The following is a 27,610-nucleotide window of genomic DNA, read 5'->3' on the forward strand; positions in this document are numbered from 1 at the left end:
TACAGCCGCACTTGTCGTGTGCCTTCCACCAATGCCGGTGTATAATTGCTATCGCACTGACCTATCACTGTTTTGAGCATGCTTCCAGCGAACGACTACACAGCGCATCTAAAAATTCTGATTTCACAAGTTACCACTTCATGATTGGAGACTCTGACCGGTAAACTTTCTATTCACACACAAAAAAAAGGGTACCATGAAAATTGGTTATCAGCCCCTTTAAGGATATGTCAATTATTTGTTTTTCCTTGCATATTTCACTCTGATTATGTGTCAGATTTGAAGCCGGGTATTCTACCTCTACTCCACGCCACCACGTAAGATAAGCATGGTAATATCATCAGCAATTTCGATGACATAGTAAAAGCAGCGGAAGAATTCTATACTGACCTGTACAGTACCCAAAACTGCCAAACTACTTTCATTCGAAATAGTGATGAACCGGATACAGAGGCTCCTTCTATAACTAGCGATGACGTTAGAAGGGCCGTGAATGACATGTCCAGGAGAAAAGCTGCTGGAGAAGATGGAATAACAGTCGATTTAATCAAGGATGGAGGAGATACCATAATTGAAAAGGTTGCGACCCTTTATATGCAATGCCTCACAACTTCAAGTGTACCAGAGAGCTGGAAGAATGCCAACATTATACTAATCCATAAGAAGGGAGACGTTAAAGCAGGGGTTCTCAGGAACGTTCATCCCAGGGAACCCTGCTAAGCTCCATAAAGTGCCAAGGAACCCCCCCCCCCCCCCCCCCGATTTAACCGAATTATCGAGGGTATCAAGAAAACAAACAAATGCTGCACTACGTAAACACGCTTTTATTTACTCAATGAATCGTCAAATCTTGTTTCTATTTAGCACAAGACCAGGGCGGAAGCTGAAATTCTCTTCATCTCATGACTGATTAGCGCTAGCAGCGACGAAGGCCTCGTGACATCCTTCGCGGCGCGCGTTTTCATCTGAGACGCGCTTTGCACCAACGGGCGCACATCCCGATTATTTTTTCGCCACTCAGCTGATCGCCAACAAATTGGCCGTCGATCGCGATGTAGCCGGTGCTTTTTATCTTCGACAGCTTTGCACTGAGTAAAAGTGAAACTACTGCTTGCAGCAACCGCTGTCGACGAAACCGCGGCCGCTATCGACGCAATCATGGACGGCGACCTTGCGGTTCAGAAGGCAGGCAGCTGACGCACGCACCAAGTCAAAACGAAACTACCGTTCCCTGCAAGAAGTGCGGACGAAACTGCGGTCGCTATCGACGCTGCCATGGGAGGCGACTACGCAGTTGTGAAGGCACGCAGCCGACGCGCGCATCGAGTGAAAATGAAACTATTTGCGCAACCGCTGCGGACGAAACTGCGGTGGTTATCGACGCGATCAGAGATAGCGACTACGCACTTACGGAGGCACGCGGCTAGCCGCCAACGCGGTGTTACGCGCGGCGATAAACGCAAGAATAAAGGCTTTAAAGGCACAATTAGGCACGAAGCGCTTCGGCGTTGCTGTCAGTCACGTGCCGCGTACGATTGCCGCTGAGGACCACGGTGCAAGCTGAGGACCACGGCGATGCGGACTGCGCCGCTTCGTTTCGGTTGGACGCTACGCCGTTCTTGCTCTTCTGCGGCGCGCATTTGCGGTGCTCCCGCGTATTTTTTTTTTTCTCCAACGTATAGGTCAGTGCGCACGCTATCGGCACCTACCCTATCTACAAATAGGAGAAAGGCGCATGGTGGTAAGTTACGGCCTCCGAGATTCAAGTGCGAAAGCTTAGGCGCGCTGCCCGTTCTCAGAGGTTGGGTGGCTACAAGCTGCTTGCGTATTTATTGCGCAGTTCGCGCGTTGCTGTTACGCACTGTGATGTGCTTTTTGACACTCGGGCATGGGTAATGGAGGTTCTTTGGATCAAGCGCACCTCGTGTTCGCCGTTTTAGACACCTGTCGAGAGCGGGACCAGGGAAAATTTATCAGTGGCTCGCGGAACCCCGAGCAGGGGCCTGCGGAACCCGTAGGTTCCGCGGAACCCACTTTGAGAACCCATGCGTTAAAGAATTGAAGAATTATAGACCCGTTAGCTTGCTTTCAGTATTGTATAAAATATTTACCAAGATAATTTCTAATAGAATCAGGGCAACACTTGACTTCAGCCAACCAAGAGAACAGGCTGGCTTCAGGAAGCGATATTCTACGATGCATCATATCCATGTTATCAATCAGGTAATCGAGAAATCTGCGAAATACAATCAACCTCTCTATATGGCTTTCATAGATTATGAAAAGGCATTTGATTCAGTAGAGATACCAGCAGTCATGGAGGCATTGCGTAATCAAGGAGTACAAGAGGCATACGTGAATATCTTAGCAAACATCTACAAGGATTCCACAGCTACCTTGGTTCTCCACAAGAAAAGTAGAAAGTTAGCTATCAAGAAAGGGGTCAGGCAAGGAGACACAATCTCTCCAATGCTATTCACTGCATGCCTAGAAGAAGTATTCAAGCTCTTAGACTGGGAAGGCTTAGGAGTGAGGATCAACGGCTAATATCTCGGCGACCTCCAGTTTACAGATGCTATTGTCCTATTCAGCAACAATGGGGACGAATTGCAACAAATGATTGAGGACCTTAACTGGAGAAAGTGTAAGAGTGAGGCTGAAGATTAATATGCAGAAGACAAAGATAATTTGTTCAATAGCCTGGCAAGGGAACAAGAATTCAGGATCGCCAATCAGCCACTAGAGTCTGTAAAGGAGTACGTTTATCTAGGTCAGTTACTCACAGGGGACCTTGATCACGAGAAAGAAATTTACAGAAGAATAAAATTCGGTTGGAGTGCATACGGCAGACATTGCCAAATCCTGACTGGGAGCTTACCACTGTCATTGAAAAGAAAAGTGTACAATCATTGCATTCTACCGGTGCTAACATATGGGGCAGAAACTTGGAGGTTAACAAAGAAGCTCGAGAACAAGTTAAGGACCGCACAAAGAGCGATGGAACAAAAAATCTTAGGAGTAACGTTAAGAGACAGGAAGAGAGCGGTGTGGATCAGAGAACAAACAGGGGTAGACGAGATTCTAGTTGACATTAAGTGGAAGAAAAGGAGCTGGGCAGGCCATGTAATGCGTAGGATGGATAACCGGTGGACCATTAGGGTTACGGAATGGATACCAAGAGAAGGGAAGCGCAGTCGAGGTCGGCAGAAAACCAGATGGGATGATGAAGTTAGGAAATTTACAGGCGCAAGTTGGAATACGCTATCGCAAAACAGGGGTAATTGGAGATCGCCTTCGTCCTGCAGTGGACATAAAATATGATGATGATGTGTCAGATAGAGTGCAGAAACATACAAATATAAAATGAATTACGAACGTATAGAATTTCCAACTATATTTTCCAGGGGACATCCCGATCGGATGTCCAGAGTGATGGGATATGGATTTTTATTGTGCATCCTATGGACGTCCGTGGTGGACGTCCCATGGATATCCGTGGCAATCAGGGATCGGGCCCCAGATTATGTGCGCAGGCGAGATCGCAAAAATGGCGAGACCATGTTTGTCTGTGTGCTTCCAGAACACAGACGGAAAAGCTGAATTTTCATAACACTGCTGGTGTTACGCAATCAAAGTTGCACTTCACAGCATTACAATGATGCCCGGCGGGTGCAAATAAAATGCACTCGCAGCCTCAACCACCACAAAACTTTAAGTAGACAAAAGCACAACAGTGAGCAAGAGCTTGTAAACAAACTTTCTCTGATGCTGGAGTTGTAAGGAATGCTGAATTTGCATTTTTTCATGAAACTATCGTAATAGCGGCACTTTGAAAATAAACTGACACCAAAGGTGCACTTGTTTCTTTTCGTTTTGTAAATACAGAACCAACTTTTCTTAAGTTTGTCAACATCTGACGCTTATGTCAAGTTTTTATGCAAATCCCACAACTATTAAAATTATTTGTTTCGATCAACACTAATTACTATATTCTTCGACTTCACTTCGAACCAAAAAATTTATATTCGCACAAGCTTAGTTCAAACACATTGCACAATGTTGACGTTAAGGCAATTGGCCTGTAATTAAAGACGGATTTAGCATTGCCTCCTTTTGGTATTGGAATTGTTTTACTCATTTTCCACTCGGGAAGGATTTCCTTGTGACAGGGTTTTTTTTTTTTAATAACCAAAGGTATTTTGCCACCCATTCGGCATACCTCTTTAAGTTAAAAGACATTCTGGATATCGTCAGGGCCAATCGACTTAGATTCCTTCAAGTTCAGCAAAAGTTAAATATATACCCTGCTCTGTAATCCTGGGTTCACCATTGGGCAGAAAGCCCCTACCATACACCAATGCGCAAAGCATAGTTTCGTGTATTGAAGCACAAAAGTAACTGGAACGCCAATGCATTTCTCTGCAAAGTTCGGGAATTAATATCTCGAAACTGGTGTCATCCTGAGAATTCATTCCAAGTGGATCCGGATCGCCTTGTGAACTCCACGGCTAGAATTTGTAAATTGCAATATGGGCCATTAGGTAATTAGTTAAAAACTTTATTAGTGAATTTTGGTTAATCAGGTGATTATGCATTTCAAGTTTTGTGCAAGGGATGTCCACCTGTTGGAGTAGACCAGCTCATGAACTAGAATTGTGCTATCTGCCACAGGCAACATTTAAAAATTTTGAAAGTGTTCACTGAAACACCTGGTATACATATATGAGCGTGTGCGCACACTATATGGTGGTTGCCAGCTCCCCCTCCACTGAAGGGCCTGTACTACGTGCACAACTGTAACAACTTGCTTTACAATGCTGAATCATCCTTCTTTTTAATTGAATAAGTCCCCACAATAGGTAAAGGTTATGTATTAGGGCTTTAAACATTAGCTCCCTATTATTCACACTTGCAGTCTGCTGGCGACCAGGATCCTGAAACGGTTCAAAAGAAATATCGAACACATTGAGTATGGCCGTGTCATCAGCCCTATAGTCTCTATATGATGCACGTAATCTGCACTGTTTTCCAAAGCACCATAACATGAAGGTCAAACCAACTAAGGAATATTGTAAATGCCTGGAATAACTTCAACACCATGTGACCATGTTCATAGACACTTAGAAATAGAAGGTCAAGAGCAGGTTTGCTGTCATGTTGGACAACTGTATCCATGGGCGAACCCCATGTGAAAAACACAATTTTATCAGTGCGGTTGCAGATTCATGCTCTCATTCTCCTGGCAACATTGTGTCCCTCTGAACACTGAGAGAATTTAGGTCACCTGCAATTACGACATTTTCATGTCGTGCACGCATGCTCTACAAGAAATCGCTCAACTTTAATGTGTCAGCACGGTCATGCGAATGAAAACCCATCTGTCGGCTTGTGTAGGGCAAAAGAGGGGAGAGGACGGGGAGCACAGCACAGCTGGAGATCAAGGCACATGCCGTGCAAGAATGCAGCCCCGCACACTTAGCCATCAGCAGATGCACTTTGCTTCCTGGGACACGTGTCGCATTAGTGTTTGTGTGCTGTGTGTACGCTGCGAATATTTCTTTCAAACCTTCAAGCAGGGTCCATTTGCGCAAAATGGGAACGCACAAAAGGGACGAAACTTGGGAAAGCTAATGCATTACTGTTGTGTGTATACCATTCATCGCCCTCATTTTTCGACGGTGGCTGTGCTAAACCCAGGTGGCCAGTACACGATGTCTACAACAGCTTCCTGACTAGATTAGTGGAAACTACTGTAATGATAAAAAGATCACCGAGACATTTAAGGGACAATAAACATTTAGTCAACTTTGAAAAGCATGAAAAAATTAATCATGGAGCCAGATATGGGTCGATAGAGCACCGTAGGCGCAGTTCTTAATTGTATCCAACTTGTGGGGTCTCAAGCAAGTTGGACACTTGTGTCCCAACTTGTGTCCTTTGTCCCAACTTGGCTCTTGGGACAAAGGAACGACAATACAGTAGTGCAAACAATCAAAAGGGCATTTATTGCACCTTTCATACATTAATACACACTAGCCGAATTACTACCAATAGAACATTCACATGGGCACGCGACAAGTCAAGGAAGTCCGACTCACCGCGACCCGATAGCGAGCGAATATGTTCGCCCCATGCTGTGACACCATCGCCTAGTCATTCACGTGTGCGGTCACGAGAACGGTGGCGCGTTCAAACGATCCGTGTTCGTCCATACCGGTTCCCCGCTCCGGGCCACGCGAGACCTCTCGTGAAGCGTGGATCGGCGCACGCGCGGGACCTCCTTGTCGCTCACCAATCCCAACCCTAAGAGAGAGCGCTTTCGACCTTTTTCTCCCAAGTCACCCCACTGTTCGGTGGCGTTAGCATCGCGACACTTGCGCCATCTCTCGCAACGCGTCGCAACCACCGCCAGCACTTACCCATGCGGTGAAGCCGGACCACAGGAGACGCGTGAGAGTTGCGCATCCCCACATCCCCCCGACCTTAAATCACTACACATACTCCGGCGAAACATGTCACAAGGTCTATCAACGCGGGCGTCGCGAACAAAAGTTAATACATGCGACAGTGGCACCTCCGAAGAAATATCCTTACGTTATCCACAACATGTGAGCCGACATTGTCTCTGGGGTTCACCGCTGGCGTTCGTTGGTCACAGCACCAGCTCTGCAGATTCGATGGCACGACTCCAGCACAGGACCCCGGAAACAGCGACGCAGAAGTCGGCCCGAGCAAGCGTCGCTCGCGCCGACGTGCCCTGCCGGCGAGAGCCGCTGTAGCCGTTGGTGACTGCCGGCTCTTTTCCCAGCCGCCGAGGGTAGCGAGCCGGACACAGGCGGCCGCCAAAATCGCTACGCCGAACTGGCCACAGGCATCTGCATCGCCTGGGGTAGCTCGATTGTAGTCCGGGGCAGCAGCACTGACGATGTGCAGGTGACAGCAAACCAGGGGTGACTCCGCTCACGCTACGTACACTCAACGCACTCGACAAACACTAAAGTAGTGCAAGGTAGAGGAGTTCGGCATACGCATCGCCCACGTGGTACGATGTTCGATTCGGCTTGCGAAATTTCGGACGGCATTTCAGATGCTAAGTTCACGTGAACAAAGCTTGCTTTCTTGAGTCGAACGAGTAATTTCAATTCATGCGAGGCTAACTAGAATGAGGGAAGCAAAGTGCGACACCTCAACACAACGGTCCACCAGGTTGTGTCCCTCCACGTGCAACAGGCGGCTTTGTAAAGCCTTAGGCCTAATGCGTCGCTACCCTGACAACCGGCATCCAAAAAAAAAAAAAACAACGACACCCAAAATGTGCACAAGAACAGGCAGCCGCGAGGAGACGTTAGCTCTGTGAGGTGGTCCTACCCCGCTCGGTGCACACAGCATCCGAGTTGACGGCGCCCACCGTCCCAGACGGTGTCGGAGCGCCCGGTGCCAGGCCGCAGTACCAGTCAGCCTGTAGCGGCACCCGTGGCCCGCGGCCACCTAGCTCCCTGAGCCGCGACTTCTGAAGTCAAAGAGATAGAAGAAGCTATTTACATTAGAAATTCAGACCACCCACGAGGCTTCCGTACTCGCTTCAGGCTTGCCAATGCTACGCGGGTGCTAGGCCTCGCTCTCCCAGGATGCAGACCACGTGGCTCTCGTACCGACAAGTGTACTTCAACAAAACACTCGCGAAAAGGCTTAGCATGTTGAAAAGTTCAAACACGCTACAGCAACCGTCGCCTCTCTCAAGAAAGCACGCCGCCGACACTAGCGATCAAAATCCATGCTAGGAATACGCTTCGGTTGAAACAAAAGTTGTCTCGAACCGAGCAATACTGTCAAAATTATTGTCCAATGCCCCAAGAGCCCCATGTTGGGCAGCCAGATGTGGGGTCTTACACATGTGCTCTTGGGACAAAGGAACGACAATACTGTAGTGCAAACAATCAAAAGGGCATTTATTGCACCTTTCATACACTAATACACACTAGCCGAATTGCTACCATTAGAACATTCGCATGGGCGCGCGACAATTGTCAAGGAATTCCGACTCACCGCGACCCGACAGCGAGCGAATATGTTCGCCCCATGCTGTGACACCATCGCCTAGTCATTCACGTGTGCGGTCACGTGAACGGTGGCGCGTTCGAACGATCCGTGTTCATCCATACTGGTGCCCCGCTCCGGGCCACGCGAGACGTCTCGCGAAGCGTGGATCAGGCGCACGCACGGGACCTCCGTGTCGCTCACCGATCCCAACCCAAAGACCTTTTTCTCCCAAGTCACCCCGCCGTTCGGTGGCGTTAGCATCGCGACACTCGCGCCATCTCTCGCAACGTGCCGCAACCACCGCCAGCACTTAGCCACACGGTGAAGCCGGACCACAGGAGACACATGAGAGTCGCACATCCCCACAAACTATACTTGCTTAGCAAGGACAGAGTATGTGACAATGTACGTGATTTGTTCATTGACATAGAGTTATGACAGCACAAAGCATTGTTGCAGGGGTACTTGCTAAAGTGGACTATTTGTCGACCATGTTTCAGTGATGTCAGTGAAGTGCACGTTTGTTTATATTCAAACTTAACAGACTTCTGGCATCATTTTATCACTCTGCCGAATTTATAGAATCCTATTTATTCTAATTGGAAATAGTCGCTGAATATGTCACACAGTCATCGACACGCAGTCTGATTCTAACACTTAATCCCATTTCCTGGCAAAGCCTTTGCTTTGTTGTCAGAATCCTTTTGAAGCTGACCTGCCCTTGGGCCCCTTGTTGAAACACCAGCCTCAGGCTGGCTGCGACTGGCTGCTGGAGGCACTGTTGCTTCTCATCAGCCGGGCACATGTTGGCAAATCTGCCTGCCACCATCTTGGAATAAATGCTGCTGATGCAAGAATCTGGCCTTGCTTTGTTGCGATTTGTTAGCATAGCTTTTTCCAAGATTATCAATTGCCCAAATAATGACCTTTTGACTCACAAATATGCACGAGAGCAACTAAGTGCTTTCTTACCAAAGACTTGTGCTAAAAATATTTAACACTGGGAGTTGCGAGCTTTTAGGAAACATTAGTGTTATGTTTGTCAAAGCCTGTCTTTTTTTCTACCATTCCACGTTGACCTGGCAGACCAGGAGTACCGTAAGTTGCTTCATTTTGCTATTGGCCCTTCCTTGAGTGTTGTAGCACGATGCATGTTTATGCACAAAGCTGGGGGGGGTGCCAAGTCCTTATTTTAGTTTATACTTGGTACTGAAAATGGTGCTTGGCACTCGTGTGCCAGTCACAGAGTGCATGTGCCATTTGGTGCGACACAAACAATCAAAAGTAAAAACAGCAAAAAGGCAGCCCAAAGAAGCAAGCTGAAAACATTGAATGCAATTTTGTAGTGCTGCAAAGTAAATTGACGCCAGCTAGCCCACGTCAGTTCTTTGCTGGTCCACATCAGTGCTAAACGCAGCAGTTGCACTTGGAATGATGCTTGCTAGTGGTCCAAGCTGTATATCTGCACGTGCACAGCATGTCCTCAGTCCCAGAATGGTATTCCACCAGGTAGTCTGGTGGTTTTGCTCCCAGCAGCAGCTCCGAGCACACTGTCATTGTGCACATTCTCACTGAAAGTATACTGATGTGAGGAGCCTTTGTATTACATTTATTATGTGTAATAAATTTGAATGGGCTGTCAGCAAAGTATGTTTTCTTTTACATGCCCAAGTTAGTCTGTTGTGTGACTCAAATGTGGTATGCATGCCTGTTCCAAGATGGACCCGCTGTGTTGGCTTTGGCATTGCACTGTTAAGCCCAACGGCGCGGGATCAAATCCTGACTTCGGCGGCCGCATTTCGATGGGTGCAAAAGGCTAAAACGCCCATGTACCATGCATTGGGTGCACATTAAGGAGCCCCAGGTGGCCAAAATTAGTCCGGAGTTCCTCACTGTGGTGTGCCTCATAACCATATGTGTGGTATTCAAGTTATTTTTTTCTAAGATGTTACACAGAAAGCAGTGCTTGTTCTGAGAGCTTTAAAATGCCCAGTGAATTTGCAGTGTGGAAGTGGAATGTACTAGTATGCTTATCCAGCACTACTAAAATGCAATGACAATGCACTTGCTTTTTAATTACTGATGCCTGTAGGAAACCCAGCCTTCAGGACACAAACACCAGGAGAGAAGTAGACTGACACACGCTGGGACTAGCAGCAAGTTTAAAGAAAACAACCACACAGAAGTTCGCAGGGAAGGCAGAGCGCGGTTGTGTGGTTGTTTTCATTAAACTTGTTGCTAGTCCCAGCGCGTGTTCGTCTACTTCTCTCCTGGTGTTTGTGTCCTGAAGGCTGGGTTCCATCGTTTCTACAAGTATGTACCAACAGGCCCAGCAACAGACTCTTCTACTGATGCCTGTTTAATGTGTGGTTTCATCAACATTTCTTTTGGTAATAATAATGACTCGATCGTAGCCCATAGCTTCATGCTGTGTATTGTGAAACCTGTGCAGTCAAAAAGGGCTTCAGTAGCACTGTGCGGCATCTTGTTGGCCCTGGACAGGACCTTGAAACGATTTTGCCCGTTTTCTACAAATGCGCGGCAAAATAGCTGCCCATCTACATAGAATGGATGAGCGATCTAGTTGGCGTCATTGGGAATAGCACAAGAAGCATACTGCTCCATTAAAGTGACAGGCCTGAAATGATTTAGCTGGTTTTCTACAAATGGAAAATGAAAACTGAGTGAATGGCATTGCGATTATAATTTGAAGTGCTCTGCCTAAACACTTATTAATTAAAGATTTCTGCAAATCTGCTGCTCCACTCCACCATGTTTTCAGAAAAACAGCTGCCCATTCTACATTGAATGGGTGAGCAATCTAGTTGGCGTCATTGGGAATAGCACAAGAAGCATGCTGCTCCATTAAAGTGACAGACCTGAAACGATTTAGGTGGTTTTTTGCAAATGGACACTGAGTAAATAGCATTGCGATCGTAATTTGATGTGCTCTGCCTGAACACTTATGAATTAGAGATTTCGGCAAATCTATTGCTCCCCCCCTCCATGTTTTCAGAAAAACAGCTGTCCCTTCTACATAGAATGGGTGAGCGATCTAGTTGGCGTCATTGGGAATAGCACAAGAAGCATGCTGCTTCATTAAAGTGACAGGCCTGAAATGATTTAGCTGGTTTTCTACAAATGGAAAATGGACACTGAGTGAATAGCATTGCGATCATAATTTGATGTGCTCTGCCTAAACACTTATGAATTAGAGATTTCGGCAGATCTGCTGCTCCCCCCCTCCATGTTTTCAGAAAAACAGCTGGCCACTCTACATAGAATGGGTGAACAATCTAGTTGGCGTCATTGGGAATAGCACAAGAAGCATGCTGCTCCATTAAAGTGACAGACCTGAAACGATTTAGCTGGTTTTCTACAAATGGACACTGTGTGAACAGCATTGTGATCATAATTTGATGTGCTCTGCCTAAACACTTATGAATTAGAGATTTCGGCAGATCTGCTGCTCCCCCCCTCCATGTTTTCAGAAAAACAGCTGGCCATTCTACATAGAATGGGTGAACAATCTAGTTGGCGTCATTGGGAATAGCACAAGAAGCATGCTGCTCCATTAAAGTGACAGACCTGAAACGATTTAGCTGGTTTTTTGCAAATGGACGTTGAGCATTGCGATCATAATTTGATGTACGTGCTCTGCCTAAACACTTATGAATTAGATATTTCGGCAAATCTGCGGCTCCACTCCTCCATGTTTTCAAAAAAACAGCTGCCCATTCTACATAGAATGGGTGGGCAATCTAGTTGGCGTCATTGGGAATAGCACAAGAAGCATGCTGCTCCATTAAAGTGACAGGCCTGAAATGATTTAGCTGGTTTTCTACAAATGGACACTGAGTGAATAGCATTGCGATCATAATTTGAAGTGCTCTGCCTAAACACTTATTAATTAAAGATTTCTGCAAATCTGCTGCTCCACTCCTCCATGTTTTCAGAAAAACAGCTGCCCATTCTACATAGAATGGGTGAGCAATCTAGTTGGCGTCATTGGGAATAGCACAAGAAGCATGCTGCTCCATTAAAGTGACAGACCTGAAATGATTTAGCTGGTTTTCTACAAATGGACACTGAGTGAATAGCATTGCGATCATAATTTGATGTGCTCTGCCTAACCACTTATGAATTAGAGATTTCGGCAAATCTATTGCTCCCCCCCTCCATGTTTTCAGAAAAACAGCTGCCCCTTCTACATAGAATGGGTGAGCGATCTAGTTGGCGTCATTGGGAATAGCACAAGAAGCATGCTGCTTCATTAAAGTGACAGACCTGAAACGATTTAGCTGGTTTTTTGCAAATGGACGCTGAGCATTGCGATAATAATTTGAAGTGCTCTGCCTAAACACTTATGAATTAGAGATTTCGGCAGATCTGCTGCTCCCCCCCCCCCCCCCTCCATGTTCTCAGAAAAATAGCTGCCCATTCTACGTAGAATGGGTGAGCGATCTAGTTGGCGTCATTGGGAATAGCACAAGAAGCATGCTGCTCTATTAAAGTGACAGGCCTGAAATGATTTGGCTGGTTTTCTACAAATGGACACTGAGTGAATAGCATTGCGATCATAATTTGAAGTGCTCTGCCTAAACACTTATTAATTAAACATTTCTGCAAATCTGCTGCTCCACTCCTCCATGTTTTCAGAAAAACAGCTGCCCATTCTACATAGAATGGGTGAGCGATCTAGTTGGCGTCATTGGGAATAGCACAAGAAGCATGCTGCTTCATTAAAGTGACAGGCCTGAAATGATTTAGCTGGTTTTCTACAAATGGACACTGAGTGAATAGCATTGCGATCATAATTTGATGTGCTCTGCCTAAACACTTATTAATTAAAGATTTCTGCAAATCTGCTGCTCCACTCCTCCATGTTTTCAGAAAAACAGCTGCCCATTCTACATAGAATGGGTGAGCGATCTAGTTGGCGTCATTGGGAATAGCACAAGAAGCATGCTGCTTCATTAAAGTGACAGGCCTGAAATGATTTAGCTGGTTTTCTACAAATGGACGCTGAGTGAATAGCATTGCGATCATAATTTGATGTGCTCTGCCTAAACACTTCTTAATTAAACATTTCTGCAAATCTGCTGCTCCACTCCTCCATGTTTTCAGAAAAACAGCTGCCCATTCTACATAGAATGGGTGAGCGATCTAGTTGGCGTCATTGGGAATAGCACAAGAAGCATGCTGCTTCATTAAAGTGACAGGCCTGAAATGATTTAGCTGGTTTTCTACAAATGGACGCTGAGTGAATAGCATTGCGATCATAATTTGATGTGCTCTGCCTAAACACTTCTTAATTAAAGATTTCTGCAAATCTGCTGCTCCCCCCCTCCATGTTTTCAGAAAAACAGCTGCCCATTCTACGTAGAATGGGTGAGCGATCTAGTTGGCGTCATTGGGAATAGCACAAGAAGCATGCTGCTTCATTAAAGTGACAGGCCTGAAATGATTTAGCTGGTTTTCTACAAATGGACGCTGAGTGAATAGCATTGAGATCATAATTTGATGTGCTCTGCCTAAACACTTATTAATTAAAGATTTCTGCAAATCTGCTGCTCCACTCCTCCATGTTTTCAGAAAAACAGCTGCCCATTCTACATAGAATGGGTGAGCGATCTAGTTGGCGTCATTGGGAATAGCACAAGAAGCATGCTGCTTCATTAAAGTGACAGGCCTGAAATGATTTAGCTGGTTTTCTACAAATGGATGCTGAGTGAATAGCATTGCGATCATAATTTGATGTGCTCTGCCTAAACACTTATTAATTAAATATTTCTGCAAATCTGCTGCTCCACTCCTCCATGTTTTCAGAAAAACAGCTGCCCATTCTACATAGAATGGGTGAGCGATCTAGTTGGCGTCATTGGGAATAGCACAAGAAGCATGCTGCTCCATTAAAGTGACAGACCTGAAACGATTTAGCTGGTTTTTTGCAAATGGACGCTGAGCATTGCGATAATAATTTGAAGTGCTCTGCCTAAACACTTATGAATTAGAGATTTCGGCAGATCTGCTGCTCCCCCCCCCCCTCCATGTTCTCAGAAAAATAGCTGCCCATTCTACGTAGAATGGGTGAGCGATCTAGTTGGCGTCATTGGGAATAGCACAAGAAGCATGCTGCTCTATTAAAGTGACAGGCCTGAAATGATTTGGCTGGTTTTCTACAAATGGACACTGAGTGAATAGCATTGCGATCATAATTTGAAGTGCTCTGCCTAAACACTTATTAATTAAACATTTCTGCAAATCTGCTGCTCCACTCCTCCATGTTTTCAGAAAAACAGCTGCCCATTCTACATTGAATGGGTGAGCAATCTAGTTGGCGTCATTGGGAATAGCACAAGAAGCATGCTGCTCCATTAAAGTGACAGACCTGAAACGATTTAGCTGGTTTTTTGCAAATGGACGCTGAGCATTGCGATAATAATTTGAAGTGCTCTGCCTAAACACTTATGAATTAGAGATTTCGGCAGATCGGCTGCTCCCCCCCCTCCATGTTCTCAGAAAAATAGCTGCCCATTCTACGTAGAATGGGTAAGCGATCTAGTTGGCATCATTGGGAATAGCACAAGAAGCATGCGGCTCCATTAAAGTGACAGGCCTGAAACGATTTAGCTGGTTTTCTGCAAATGGACACTGAGTAAATAGCATTGCGATCCCCAGCTTTCACTGGGGACTGACAGCCAGATGGCTTGCGGATAGTATTGGAGACACCTTGCTTGCTGGCTCCAAGACAACAGATGCCACGACACCACTTCATGACGCAGAGCCAGGGAAGGCTGAGATTGGCCTCGATCGCTCAGGGAATGAGTTGAGGAGAAAAAGCATGGCTAGGGAGGAGGGAAACTTGTAATTGTCTGTAGCTCTCTTACTATGAGACGCTTCACTTAAATTGTGACGTGAATGTTTTACTGTAGCTGCACCTTACACGTCTACAAAATTTGTCCGAACCGTTTCAGGGGCCCCTTAAGCTTCTTTCTAATATTTTTACCTTTAATCTTCGCATTGAACTGCTGTTTTACTTTGTATTTATCTTGAATGTAGATTTATTTTTGTTGAAAAGTGTTTTTTTTTTATTTCTTGTCATCGCTGTTGCAATTGCATATTTTTGTTAACTTTTCTGTCCTGTAGTTATCTGATGTTTACATCCCTCTATGTCCCCCTTATGTAATGCTGTTAGGCCCCGAAGGAGGATCTAAATGAAATGGGAAAAGAATATGCACACATTAAGTTTTGTACCTGCAAAAATAAAAATGCAAGTGCTATAAGTGCAAAGCTGTTGCACAAGTACACATAGAGGAGTAAACAGTGGTGATGGCAACTGTACTTGTCTTCTTGCAAGGAGTAAACACACACTTCATTTTGAGGCCTGCATCGGCAAACAACACACTCAGTTCACATCAACCAGAAGAGCGTTTAACTACTCTTTTACTATAGCGTACTCACTCTTAATGTGAAAAAGCTTTCCGTGAGAGATGAGAGATTCCATCCGTTCATGACAAAAACATTTTTTAAAATTAATATTTTATTAATTCAGTTTCAGGGATTCTTTAATGAATGTCATTTAATTTAGGATCTACAGATGTAGGGATGATTTATTGCCTAATTGTTGAGGGATAGCAATTGTATTATTTATTCTTGATTGCCAACATTTTAAATGTTTTCACTAGTGCCACAGAAAGATTTAATCTCTTCCCGCATGGTGTATGATACATATAGAACAACTTCTATTGCAATCAAATCGAAAAAAGAAATTCTACATATTCACCGGGAATCTATGTTCTATCTGGCAATGAAATATGGGATGACTTTAGCATTGAAAATAATTTCTTAGTTTGCTTTAAAAAACGTTTGGCAACAGTTTGTCACACAATGTGCGAGAAGTTTGTGAACAAACAGGTTATTTGCACAATTTATACACTTGAAGTCAGCACACAAAAATGTCAGGGTAAGCCTACTATGATGTTTTGATCGAGAAATACATTGGTGTGTTATGTTGGTGGTGGATGAGAGCAGGGATTTGTTTCCTCAGACAAGAACAGATTTAGTGTCAGAATGCTTGCACTTTTTCTAAGCACCATTATTGGCGATAAATGTGTACAAGAATAATGTTGGTCGAGTGGATGCATAGCTTATAAAAGTTATGTGGTGCATTGTAAAACAACAGACAAAAAAAGTCAGTTTTATGTCAATATTTGCTTTGCATAGTCTTTGGAAGCTTGATGCTAGTATCTGAAAATTCACATTCATTCTTGTAAAGAAGAATCGATGGAACTTTCTTCCTAATGGCTTTGAGCTGCATTAATTAATTCGGTTCATCGTCTACACACTGTCTTGCTGAAGCTATACATTAAGGCACTGCATTGAGATAGTCGGTGTGCACATGCTGCGCCTTCGCTCTTTGGCGAGCGTACATATTTGGCTTTTGTGCTTCAAGTAGTGGAAAGTCATCTCCCTCCTTTTTCTGTGTGTTATTTTACATTGCACCACATATAACAGTGTTTGCATGGCGGCCTGCTGTGTTTCAAGAGCTAACACAGCAGCAGCAACACATTTCTCTCGCAGGATGAATGTTTTTTTTTTTCAGGGGGGCGGGGGCTCGCATTAAGCTTCTAAAGACTACTAGTGAAATAAAACAAACACTCGCCAATGGACTATGCAAACAATAATTGACACAAAAACACTGTCTATAAATGGTTCAATATAGACATTAAAGCTGTAAGTAAGTCAGATATCAAATTTTAGAGAACCTTGTACTAGTTTGAGCTGTGAAAAGTACGCTCCTATTTTTGAAAAACTGCTTCAAGTATTCTCAATGGCTCTGCTATTCGAAGTGATCATTTTTATGTTTTACGGAATACTTCAAAATAGTGTGTTGCGTATAACAATTCTAATCCTTGAGCTGGATTATTCAGAGACGCGGACACTACTTGCACGATAAATTGAAACAGATATTGAAGTAATTTTAAAAAATCACTAATTAATTTCTTAGTTAATTACTTTACAGCACATGTGGCAATTTACGGATTGTAGCCAATGGGCTTGCGAGGCGTATGCACTTGGAATAATTTCCAGAATTTTGTCAGTTTGGAGATATGCACCATCAAACTCGCCGTAAAAATGTACTGTTGTTCTGATTACTTTTTTAACAAAATGCTGTTTCGTGCATTGCAGCACAAAAGTAACTGGAATGTCCATGTATTTCGTCTCACATTTCGGGAAGAAATATTTTGAAATTGGTGTCATCCTGGAACTTCATTTCAAGTTGATACATCTTGCAAACTCACCGGCTACAATTCATAAATTGCAGTATGTGCCGTATATAATTAAAATTTTAATTAGTAAATTTTCAATAATTAGTTGATATATGTGTGTCAATTTCTTGCACTAGTAATGTCCGCCACTTTGAATAATCCAGCTCAAGGACAAGAATTATGCTATCTGCCACAGGCAATTTTTTTTGAAGTTCTGTAAAACCTAAAAATGATCACCTCGTACTTTACAAGTTCTCTGCAATTCAAAGGTTATTCTGCATGGTCATACCAATAACTGCATGGCATATCATATGCTACAATATGTAGATATGCTATGCCTCTGACTGATAAATTTAGAATTTTTTAGAAAAGTGTTTAAGCATATGTGGCTTAAAAAAGACTCGCCCAAGTTTTCACAGCAAAATAAAAAGTCGTGCAGTAAGTTAGGTGCCAACAACTTTTGGGAAGAGCAAATGCAGTTTTCTTTATGTAAAGGTTACTCTTACATGTTTGACCCAAGATGTTACATAATTACGACAGCTCATGAAGTGGTTAATAACAGCCTACACGGTGAAAGGTTTAAAAGTGTGTGCCAAGCCCTGTGCGCCAAAAAGCGCAAATGACCATCTACACAAAGCTGTATTTACAGAATAAAGAAAGCCTCGAGTCATTGTTTTAAGAACTAGGCCTTATCAATGACTGGAAGTCTTTTCTGTGGCCCGTTCGTCTTGCTTGATTGTGAAGAGATCCATTTCAGAGCACACCAGCATTGTGTAAGACAGTGCGAGAATGCCACATGGTTCACAGATTGTGCCTTCTGCACACTCGTGCCGAGTTGTGACATCATCGGATTGTGTGGCATACGACCCGATTAAATGATTTGTTGCCACAGTGGTGACATGCGTATCAACGAGACCTCTAGGAAATTGAATTTAGTTTGACCATGTTGTTCCCATAAACATCGGTTGTATGTTCCTCTAGATATAGCAACAGTGGTGGTGACAATCCCCAAGGATTGTGCAATGCATGCTTCCAGTGTAGCGTTTTCAGTTAAAAAAAAAGGGGCACTTGTCTCCACCCAGACCTTGAGGAGCAGCTGCCTTCGAACCGTAAGCTGAAGGAGCTGATCCACCTTGCCGAACTGTGTGTGGACCTGCTTCAGCAGAACAATGAGCACTACTCCGAGGTGAGTGTGACAAGGCTGGCTCAAATATGTGAGGCCTTCTCTGCTCCACTCACCAAAGTGCTTGGCACATAATGGTTGTGGTAACTGCAAGGAGAAATATGTTGGCCCTGAAAGAGTGTAACACCTTACCTCTTTCACCTTTGTCAAGTGTTTGCTAAGCACAGCTTGCAGATTATATTTGAAATTATGCGAGCCGATTTTATAGAGTTTGTGCATGTCAGTGACCCTTGAGGTGCACTATTATCGCCGTTCTTCTTGCGGACTTAGTTGTATTGCTGTGTGGGGCTCATTTTTCAATGCTACATCAGCATGAGTGTTGGCTGTGTGCATCCATGACAGTCAGCCTGCTGCATGACTCCAGTTGCAGGGTTTGGAGCACCCGAGGCGCTCCTCTGAGTACTTGATTGGAGTTTAGAATGGCAAGCAGCCTCTCTCTGTGAGCGTTAAAGCAGTCCACATGCTGGCACAACAGCTCCCTGGTGCCAAGCTGTTTCTTTCTCTGGTGTTTACGCCAACAATCAATCAGCAATGAAAAACCTACTTAATTTTCTGGGGCTCCCACACCACAGCTTTTTGGCACTTCACTCGGTTGAGGCACTAGGAGAAATTAGTAATGATTAGTAATTAAGAGACATGTACTGTTGGCAAAGTTTCTAAAGAGTTGTAACCGAACAGAATTAAGTGTTACCACAACCAACAGACAACACGTGGCTCAAGTTTCAGCAAAGTGATGGTGTAATACAGCGGTAGAAAAATTGGGCTTATGAATGCTAATATTTGCACGTTTTGTAAGGGTGCTACAGAAGCCTTTGCGCGTGCATGCTCATAGGAAGCGCTTCGACAGGGTGCGCAGGTCATATTGGTCTTAATCGATTCACGTACCATTTAAAGCAGTTTGTATGAATTATGCATTGTGAATGAAGGGTAGCACAGTGACAACACGTGGCTTTGAATTAATAGCTGACGTCCACCTAAATGAATTTAGATCAATGCCAATTTTTTTCCTTCCACAAATAAATGGCTGTGCCGCTTGATACCTGCCAAAAGGTGTTCATGCCAGGAGAGGCAAAGAGTTCCACCAAACAGCTGTGGATGCTTTTAACAGTGTCCGAGATTATCTTAATGCTGTGAGGTGAATCCTCACCGCATCGCACTTTTAATGGCTCACACCATCTGGGGCATAGCCATAGTGGACGCCTGTATTTCTATAGCATGCCACTTGGCTGACAGCACGTGCCTGCTGCTAGTGGCTGATCATCAGTCTGCGAAAGCCTGCCTCACATTCATGGAGAGCACAGCTGATGGCTGGCATTTATTTTTTATCAGTCTGCCTCAAGATCTTTAAGTTTTCAACTGTGTCTGCCGAGTGGTCTACTAGCACGCGGCATCCCTCTCCAGAAGCATACAAAAAAGAACACCCGTGTTCATAAATAGGTACACACAAAAAATGTGTGCAAGTTCTGACTGTCAGTCTGTTTTGGCAGAGTGAACCACTTTGACAGCTTTATCAACTGCTGATGAATTCTGGATCGAAAGAAGCCTACCAAGCTTGGCATGAAATGTCCACCGAAGCCCACGCGCTAAACAAACCCAGCAGGTGTTTTTTTTTTTTTTTTTTTTTTTTTTTTTATAAGGAGGATGTATATATACATACAGGAAATGTCACTTTGTGATAAATGTTTCAAGAAGGAATAAATGTTTGAAGGAGGAACTGAACATACAGTAAACCCTCAAATTGAAAATTGAAGCAATTTGAAAAGAAGTGGGTGGTCTGCAAAAGCCTCTTTGATGCGGAATGCTGGTGTTGGCTGCAAGCCTTGTGCAAGCACTGTACATTCAGTTGGGGGCACCTCAAACGTACAAATAAATGTGAACCAGAGAAAAAGTGCTCTCTTCCAAGGTGTTGAGCTCATTGCACTAATCGGAGCCTAATAAGGAGGTGTACGTTGAGTGCTAGCGCAGCTGCCGCCAAGGCAACGCTAGTATTTGTAACATTGCTTGAGAGAAGCTTATTCACCTACTATACTCGTTCACTCGTACATTGCAGGGTAATTTTTTCTGTACATTAATGTGTTCAAGTTGCCAGTATTTATTGTTTTGGTACCAGTAGCCTCAGCCAGAATCTGCATTTGGTACAGATATTTTTTCTTTTTTCAACTTGACTACCACTCATTTTATGCGACAACCTCAGTGGGAGGTTGACCTGCCGGCATATCACAAATGGATCTTTCTAGTCTACAAGGGTGTTTTGTAATTTTTCATTGAAGCAGTCTGTCAGGGCTAGATGTAAAGGCCTTTTGTGCGCTTCGTTGAATTGCTGTTGGTGACAATGTTCGCATGTGCAGTAACACGAGGTGTCTCTGACTATGCCAAGGCATCGGCTGTGTTTTCATGCAGATGCTCTGAGGCAGGCTTTTGCACTGAGTGGAATGGCTGATGATGCAGGTAGGCTGCTTTCTGAATTGAACACATCTCGCGACCACACAGGTCGTCAGAGTGCTGTGTTGTTACATGGTCTTAGGCCAACAAAAGAGTAAATGTGTACCCTTGGAAACAAAGGGCCTGTATATTGCTGGCACTATCTTCGTACTGTTTATTGAATGAACAAGCAAAGGATGGCCACCTGGTGCAGATGTGTTCAATTCTTGAACCCATGCAGGGTGCTCTAGTGCACACAATGCTCTGCATGGGTGACGCAGCTGTTTGTTGAGCACACTTGTCGACCGTGATGCTGGAAGCGTAAGTATACGTTCCTCCTACAACTGTGCCTTGCTGGCTGCAATGTGCATGGAGCCATTCTGCCAGAAGGTGCAGCTGCTGCCACTTCATGAGAGACATGTATTGTACAAAAATGCCAGCAATGAAAAGCATGTGCCGTATTTACTCGATTGTAACGCGAGGGGTGACTTTTCATTGCGTCCATCATGAAAAAATAAAACTGTGGAAGTAATGCGAGGGTTGAGTTTTTGTTATGTCCAGCAAAATAAAACCGCTAAAGTAACGTGACACCACCGGATGCATGAAAAAGTCGCACATTTTCCCGAAAGGCGAAGCATCAATTGCGATAGCAAATTAGTACAGAGCTATACGGAGTAAGGACAGTTGTTTTATCGGCTGTATAAACTTGGAAACATTTGCTTACTTACTGAATTAACAAGCATGGTGTCAGCTCGCACGAGCAAACATGACTACAGTGTAGACTGCTTATAACGTAAGTCGCCGGAGTCGCAAATATCCACACTATAAGTGGTACCACACTATAACCAAAGCAACAATTTTCAAGGCCCGCACATATGCAAAACATGTGCACCGAGCCGCCATGCATATGCGACAGTCGAGGAATGCGGCTAGAACGTTCGCATTCAATTTACAGTCGAATCTCGTTAATTCGAACCAAATCACGCAGCAGCGCCTCCGACCGGCATTGCTCCGGCACCGCCATAGAGTAAAAGCTTAGGGGATACCCCTCAGTGTCGCGAACAAACCAAAAAGAAAAAAAAAATGTGGCGGACATTTCACCCTCTCTCAAATAACAAGGTCGCCGGTTCTGCATTGCGCCGGAACATGCGTGTATGTGCCGACGTCTCAGCCACGCTAGCGTAGCCACGCGTAGAAAACGGCAGTGAACCCTTCTTTCTCCTTTATGCTTCCTCTACTTTCTAGTAACGTGTTCTAGTAACCGCGCACAACCGCTGTCAACACGCTATAGCGCGTCAGCAGCAGAGAGTGAAGGTTCGTGCGGTCCATCGCTTGAACGGAAACACGGCGAAAGCACAGCGCGTGCAAAGGTAGGAGCCGTGTGCAGATCGCTTTCAAGATAAGGTGCGCGCGACAGACCGCAGCAGCGCAAAGTACAAGAACACAATTGCTGGCAGAGTATAAGCCGCACCCCCTCCCTCCCGCACTTCCTTCCCACTTTCCTCCTGTCGCGTGGGAGATTGAGTCGCCAGTTCTTCTTGCGCCCGGTCACAAGATACACATTTGGTGCCGCAGCTAAACGTGGGCTCCCCTCCCTCCCTCCCATCCCCCCACGACCTTTCGCACAACGGAAGACTTTGCGTTTGCTCTCCGCCGTGCGTTTGCTCTCTGTGGAAGCGTGCATCCCTCGCGCCCTTTCACTCGCGTATTTGCACATTTCACTTTCACTCGCACATTTCACTTATTCATTAGAATTGGGTGTATCATTGCACTTTTTAGACAACTTGAATTTCGCTATTCAATTGTAACGCGAGGATCGACTTCAGGTAGCAAAAATATGGAAAAAAACTCGCATTACAATCGAGTAAATACGGTATGTATAGCATACCTGATTAACTCAAGTAGGATAGGTGACCATTTGTCACCGCCACGATTCAAAGGGGATGCGAATAAATCGTCATCGTGACTGAGAAAGAGCCTCATTTAAAAGATTCACACAGTGGTCTGAGACCCTTGGTGGTCGTGCCTGACACTTTGTGACTCGGTCAAGAAAAGCTGAACCATTAAAGTACTTAAAGCGGTGAGGTGGGCTAGTTGGATGCTGCATCTCACATTCATGTTTGCAGCGCAGATTTGAAAAACACTTACACAGAAGGAAACAAGCAGACTGAACAAGGGCTGGACATGAAATATATACAGGCACATAAGCGGAAACACTACACAAGTGGGGTGAAAACGGACATATCACCAAGAAATCATCAGGTTCCACGAACACTACAGCTACACAGAGAAGCAGATAAGCAACTAAGACTATCACCACTGCTTGTACACTTTCGTTCGAGTACTCGAGCTCTTTCTGTGATAGACCAACAGACAGAACGCTGACACATTTGTTTTAATTATTGCTAATAGCTATGGCTTCAAAAATTTCTCACACGTGTAGCATCGAATGCTGGAGTACAGACGCACCTGGGGCCCTCCACCTGCGCATCCGCCCGGTGCTCTCGCAGTCTGTCATCGAGACAGCGCCCAGTGAGCCGATATAGCTTTTCCCGCATGAAAGCGGTATCTTGTACACGACGGCAATCGTGGAAGGAACAAACCGAGTCGCATGTTTCTTTTTGCAGGCAATGTTGCATTTGCGCCCATAGACCACAGGGCATATGCAGGCCAATTTTCAGCGTTTGTGTAGTCTACTTGGTTCCTCTTGCGTGTTTTTCAAGTCCGTGCTGCAAACATGAATGTGACATCAAAGTACTTTTCTAGTATTTTGACCACATAATTAACTGAAGGACTTAAGCTCTACCTGATGTGCTCATCTTGTGTTTTTTTTTTTTTAACTTTAGCAGCGCACTTAGAGGTTTGTTGGGTTGACATTTTATAAGGCTTCCATCTAAGAGTGCCACAGGGTGTATCCTTCTAGAGTGCTTCTCATCTTGACAACTTTTTATTAAAGAAGGCGCTCTCGCAACTGAAGCATTTATTCAAAAAGCTGTTTTGTCATTTGCCACTCTTGTACGAAATGGTACGTGCATACCCTTGGAAACAAAGGACCTCTTTCGCAAGGGGAAACTGGACGGGTCACAGCCAGCCAGCACATGGAATGAAAAAACGGGTGACCATACCCAATATCACAGTTTTAAGTTTTGCCTTCCTTTTTATAGAAAAAGGACATTTTGAGTGCAAGGTCAAAGTGCAATTCTAACGGTGTCAATTATAATCTATTTCTATGAAAAGTATTTGTGGTGATCGAACCCGCGGCCATGGCGCATGGCAATGAAGACACAGTAGCCGCTGTGAGGGGCACACTGACCGCACAGGTCATGCGCTCTGCTTTTTATTGTACATCGCGCACGCCTGGTGGTGTCATTTACCACACTTCCTCCCCCCTTAACACAACAGCATATAAGTAGTTACAGTTCAAGGAGAAAACCGAAACACCGGACAGCGTTCTCTAGTGCTCCGACAAAGCAGAGGTGTGGAGCAATCGGTGCGTGTTGATCTTGTGGTGTCACTGGCCTCCAGTTGATAGGGCTCGCCGGATGGTAGTAATTGACCCTCCAAGCTTGTCGCTGCTTCCGGTAAACCACTGTCAGTTGTACCTCCGGTCAAATGGGGTTCTGAGCGTGCGGTGCTGGAGCACCGACGGTTGTGCTGGTCGGGCATCGACTCTGGCCTTACATGGTCGAGATGCCGGGTCCATTGTCGCCCATCATCCAATTGTAGCTCCACCTGTGAATTGTGTTGCCTGATGAATACAGCGGGAATCCAGCTCGGACCTGGCCGAAAATTCCTGGTGACTACTCTGTCTCCTGGTTGTGCTGGCACCCTCGGTTTCGCTCTTTGATCGTACTCCATCTTCTGAGCGAGTTGTTTTTGGAGGACTATTTTCCTCAAGTCCGGCCGCAGCAGATCCAATGCAGTCCTGAGCCTCTGTCCCATCAACAGCCTGGATGGGCAACACCCGGTGACCTCGGGGGGTGTCGACCTATATGATAACAGTATTCGTGCAATTTGTGCACGAAGGTCTCCTGGGTCAACTTTGTGTAATTTTACTTTCATAGTTTGAACGACTCTCTCCGCTGCACCATTAGAAGCAGGGTGATAGGGCGATACTAGCATCCTCTTCACGCCTTTCTTCTTCAAGAATGTATCGTACGCTTCACTCGCGAAAGCGGGTCCATTGTCCACCCTGTCTGAGAGGCCCTGATTCGCAAACATGACCCGCATGCACGCAATTGCACATTCCACTGAGGGTGATGAAACGGCAAAAACTTCAATCCATTTGGAGAATGCATCAATTGCAATAAAAAAAATGGAATTCCGGTAAGGTCCCGCATAGTCCACGGGGATTCTTGACCAGGCCCTGTCTGGGAATGGCCACGGCATCATAGGTACTGGTCTCAATGGTCTCTGCTGTTGTTGGCAGGCGAAGCACTCTTGAACCGTGGTTACGATGTCGTCCAACGACGGCCACCACATGACTGGGCGATGGCTTTCATTTTTGTGACCCCAGGGTGGCTCTTGTGTAGTAACTTGAGGACTTCCCCTTGTAGGCTGGAGGGTACCACAACACGGTTTCCCCAGAGCACACAGTTCTGATGCACACTTAACTCAGTGAATCGGGACACCTATGCCCCCCCCCCCCCCCCCTCTGATGTCAAGTCTTGAACATGACCAGACCATAAATCCTGTAGCACTCTTGACAACACCGGATCTCTTGCAGTGGCTTCTGCAACCACCTTTGATGAAAGGACACGGGGATAGACACCTTCAAGCACAAATACCTCCGCAGGCATCCCCGGAGAGCATTCAGTTGTTGGCAAGCGGAGTCTACTCAACCCATCTGCATGGGCTATCGGGCCTCCATGCTCAAACTGTATCCCATGCTCAGGCCTATAGCTCAAACTGTAGCTGTACCCTGCCAGCAGCAACGCCCAGTGAAGAAGCCTCGGCGAGCACGTTTCCGGAATAGGCCTTCCAGCACCTAACGGGCCCAACGAGGGTTTGTGGTCGGTAGCCGCTTCAAATTTCCATCCCCAGAGATACTGCCTGAACTTTGTGACACCAAACACTAGACCAAGTGCCTGTTTATCCAATTGACTGTAATTCTTCTCAGCGGCCGTGAGGCTTCTTGATGCAAAGACTGTCGGTCGCTGTTCTCCAGTAGGCTCTCTCTGTGCCAGGACTGCCCCCAGGCCACGAGGGGAAGCATCAGTGATCAACACCGTGGGTTTGGAGGGCTCATAACGGGCCAAGACACGGGTGGATGCGAGCAGCTCCTTGCTTTTCGTGAATGCACATTGCTCAACTGCCGTCCAGCGCCACTTTGTTCCATTGGTAAGCAATGGCTGCAGTACATCTGACAGGTTGGGGAGAAACTTTCTGTAGAAATTCACCCAACCCAAATGGCTTTGCAACTCTTTCGCATCTCGAGGTTGTAGCCCGGCAGCACTTATTATGTGGCTGAAGTACTGGACCTTGCATTTTGCAAGTTTCAGCTTCAAGCCCACCTCTTGCAAGCGCTTTAGTACCTTGCAGACATTTGCCCATTGTTCGTCGTCATTAGCACCTGTTACCAAGATGTTATCGAAGTAATCAAGACCTCCCAGGAGGTTTTCCGTGTCTCGTTGAAATATGGCTGGGGCGGAAGCAACCCCGAATGGCAGTCTCGTGTATTGAAACAAGCCCTTGGGGGTATTGACAGTGACGAACTCCTGTGACTGTTCTTCCAGCTCGATCTGCTGGTAGGCGTCCTTTAGGTCTAGCTTTGTGAACCTCACTCCTCCCTGGAGCTTCGTGAACAATTCCTCTATGCGTGGCACGGGATACGTTTCCACAAGTGCTATGGGATTTACAGTCAACTTGTAATCGCCGCATATACGCAACTGCCCATCTTGTTTTAGCACCGGAACGACAGGTGCTGCCCATCTGGCAGTCTTCACTGGCTGACCACACCTTGATGGAGCAGTCTCTGCAACGACTCCTCAAACTTGTCTTTCAAAGCAAAGGGCATCCGCCGGGGCTTAAAGAATCTTGGTTTGGTGTCTGGCGCCGCGAAGACGCGAGCCTTAACCCCACGGAACGTGCCTAAACCATCTGAAAACACCTCTCAAAAATGGTCCACAGCTTCTTCTGCAGACGACACGGACAAAATAGATTCCGGCTTGCCGATTCCCAACTGGAATTCCTTCATCCAGCTCCTACCAAACAATGCTGGGCACTGCCCCTTTACCACAAACAGAGGTAGCCGTCTCTCCTCCTCCCCAAGCTTTACGGCGGCCGCAAACTTCCCGGCGACTGGTCGTGTGTCTCCGCAAAAACTTCTCAGCCGTACGTTGGATCGCTCCAAGGCGGCCGATGGGAACGGTTGCGTGAACTTTGTTTCACTTATGGTTGAGACACTGGCGCCCGTATCAAGTCCCATCTTTAGTGGCACGTCGTTAATGATAACTGCAATGTGCATGGGTGCCGGCCCGACCGCCTCGAGTGCCCAAAGATTGTACGCTTCTGGTGTTTCACTCACTTCGAGTGTCCCAAGCACTTCATCCACGGTGTTCACGTACCTCGAATCTGCATGCCACGCCTGTCTGTTTACTAACTCGCTATCACTTTTGCACACTCATGCCAGATGCCCTTGCCACCTGCATTTGTAGCAAACTGAGTTGACGTGTTGGCACTGGCGCGCTTGATG

At 45.6% G+C, this 27,610-nt stretch overlaps 1 protein-coding gene across 1 annotated transcript in view; it reads left to right on the forward strand.

Annotated features, from left to right (window-relative positions):
- The window catches only part of LOC119431026 (calcium-dependent secretion activator-like), a 629,635-nt gene that overhangs the window by 367,795 nt on the left and 234,230 nt on the right, over positions 1-27,610 (forward strand). Inside the window, exons 19-20 of the mRNA XM_049657435.1 lie at positions 9,127-9,138; positions 18,395-18,498. Coding sequence (XP_049513392.1) covers positions 9,127-9,138; positions 18,395-18,498 — 116 coding nt within the window. The remainder of the gene's footprint in view (positions 1-9,126; positions 9,139-18,394; positions 18,499-27,610) is intronic.

The sequence above is a fragment of the Dermacentor silvarum genome, chromosome 10 (assembly GCF_013339745.2).
Source record: "Dermacentor silvarum isolate Dsil-2018 chromosome 10, BIME_Dsil_1.4, whole genome shotgun sequence".
Classification (NCBI taxonomy): Eukaryota; Metazoa; Arthropoda; class Arachnida; order Ixodida; family Ixodidae; genus Dermacentor; species Dermacentor silvarum.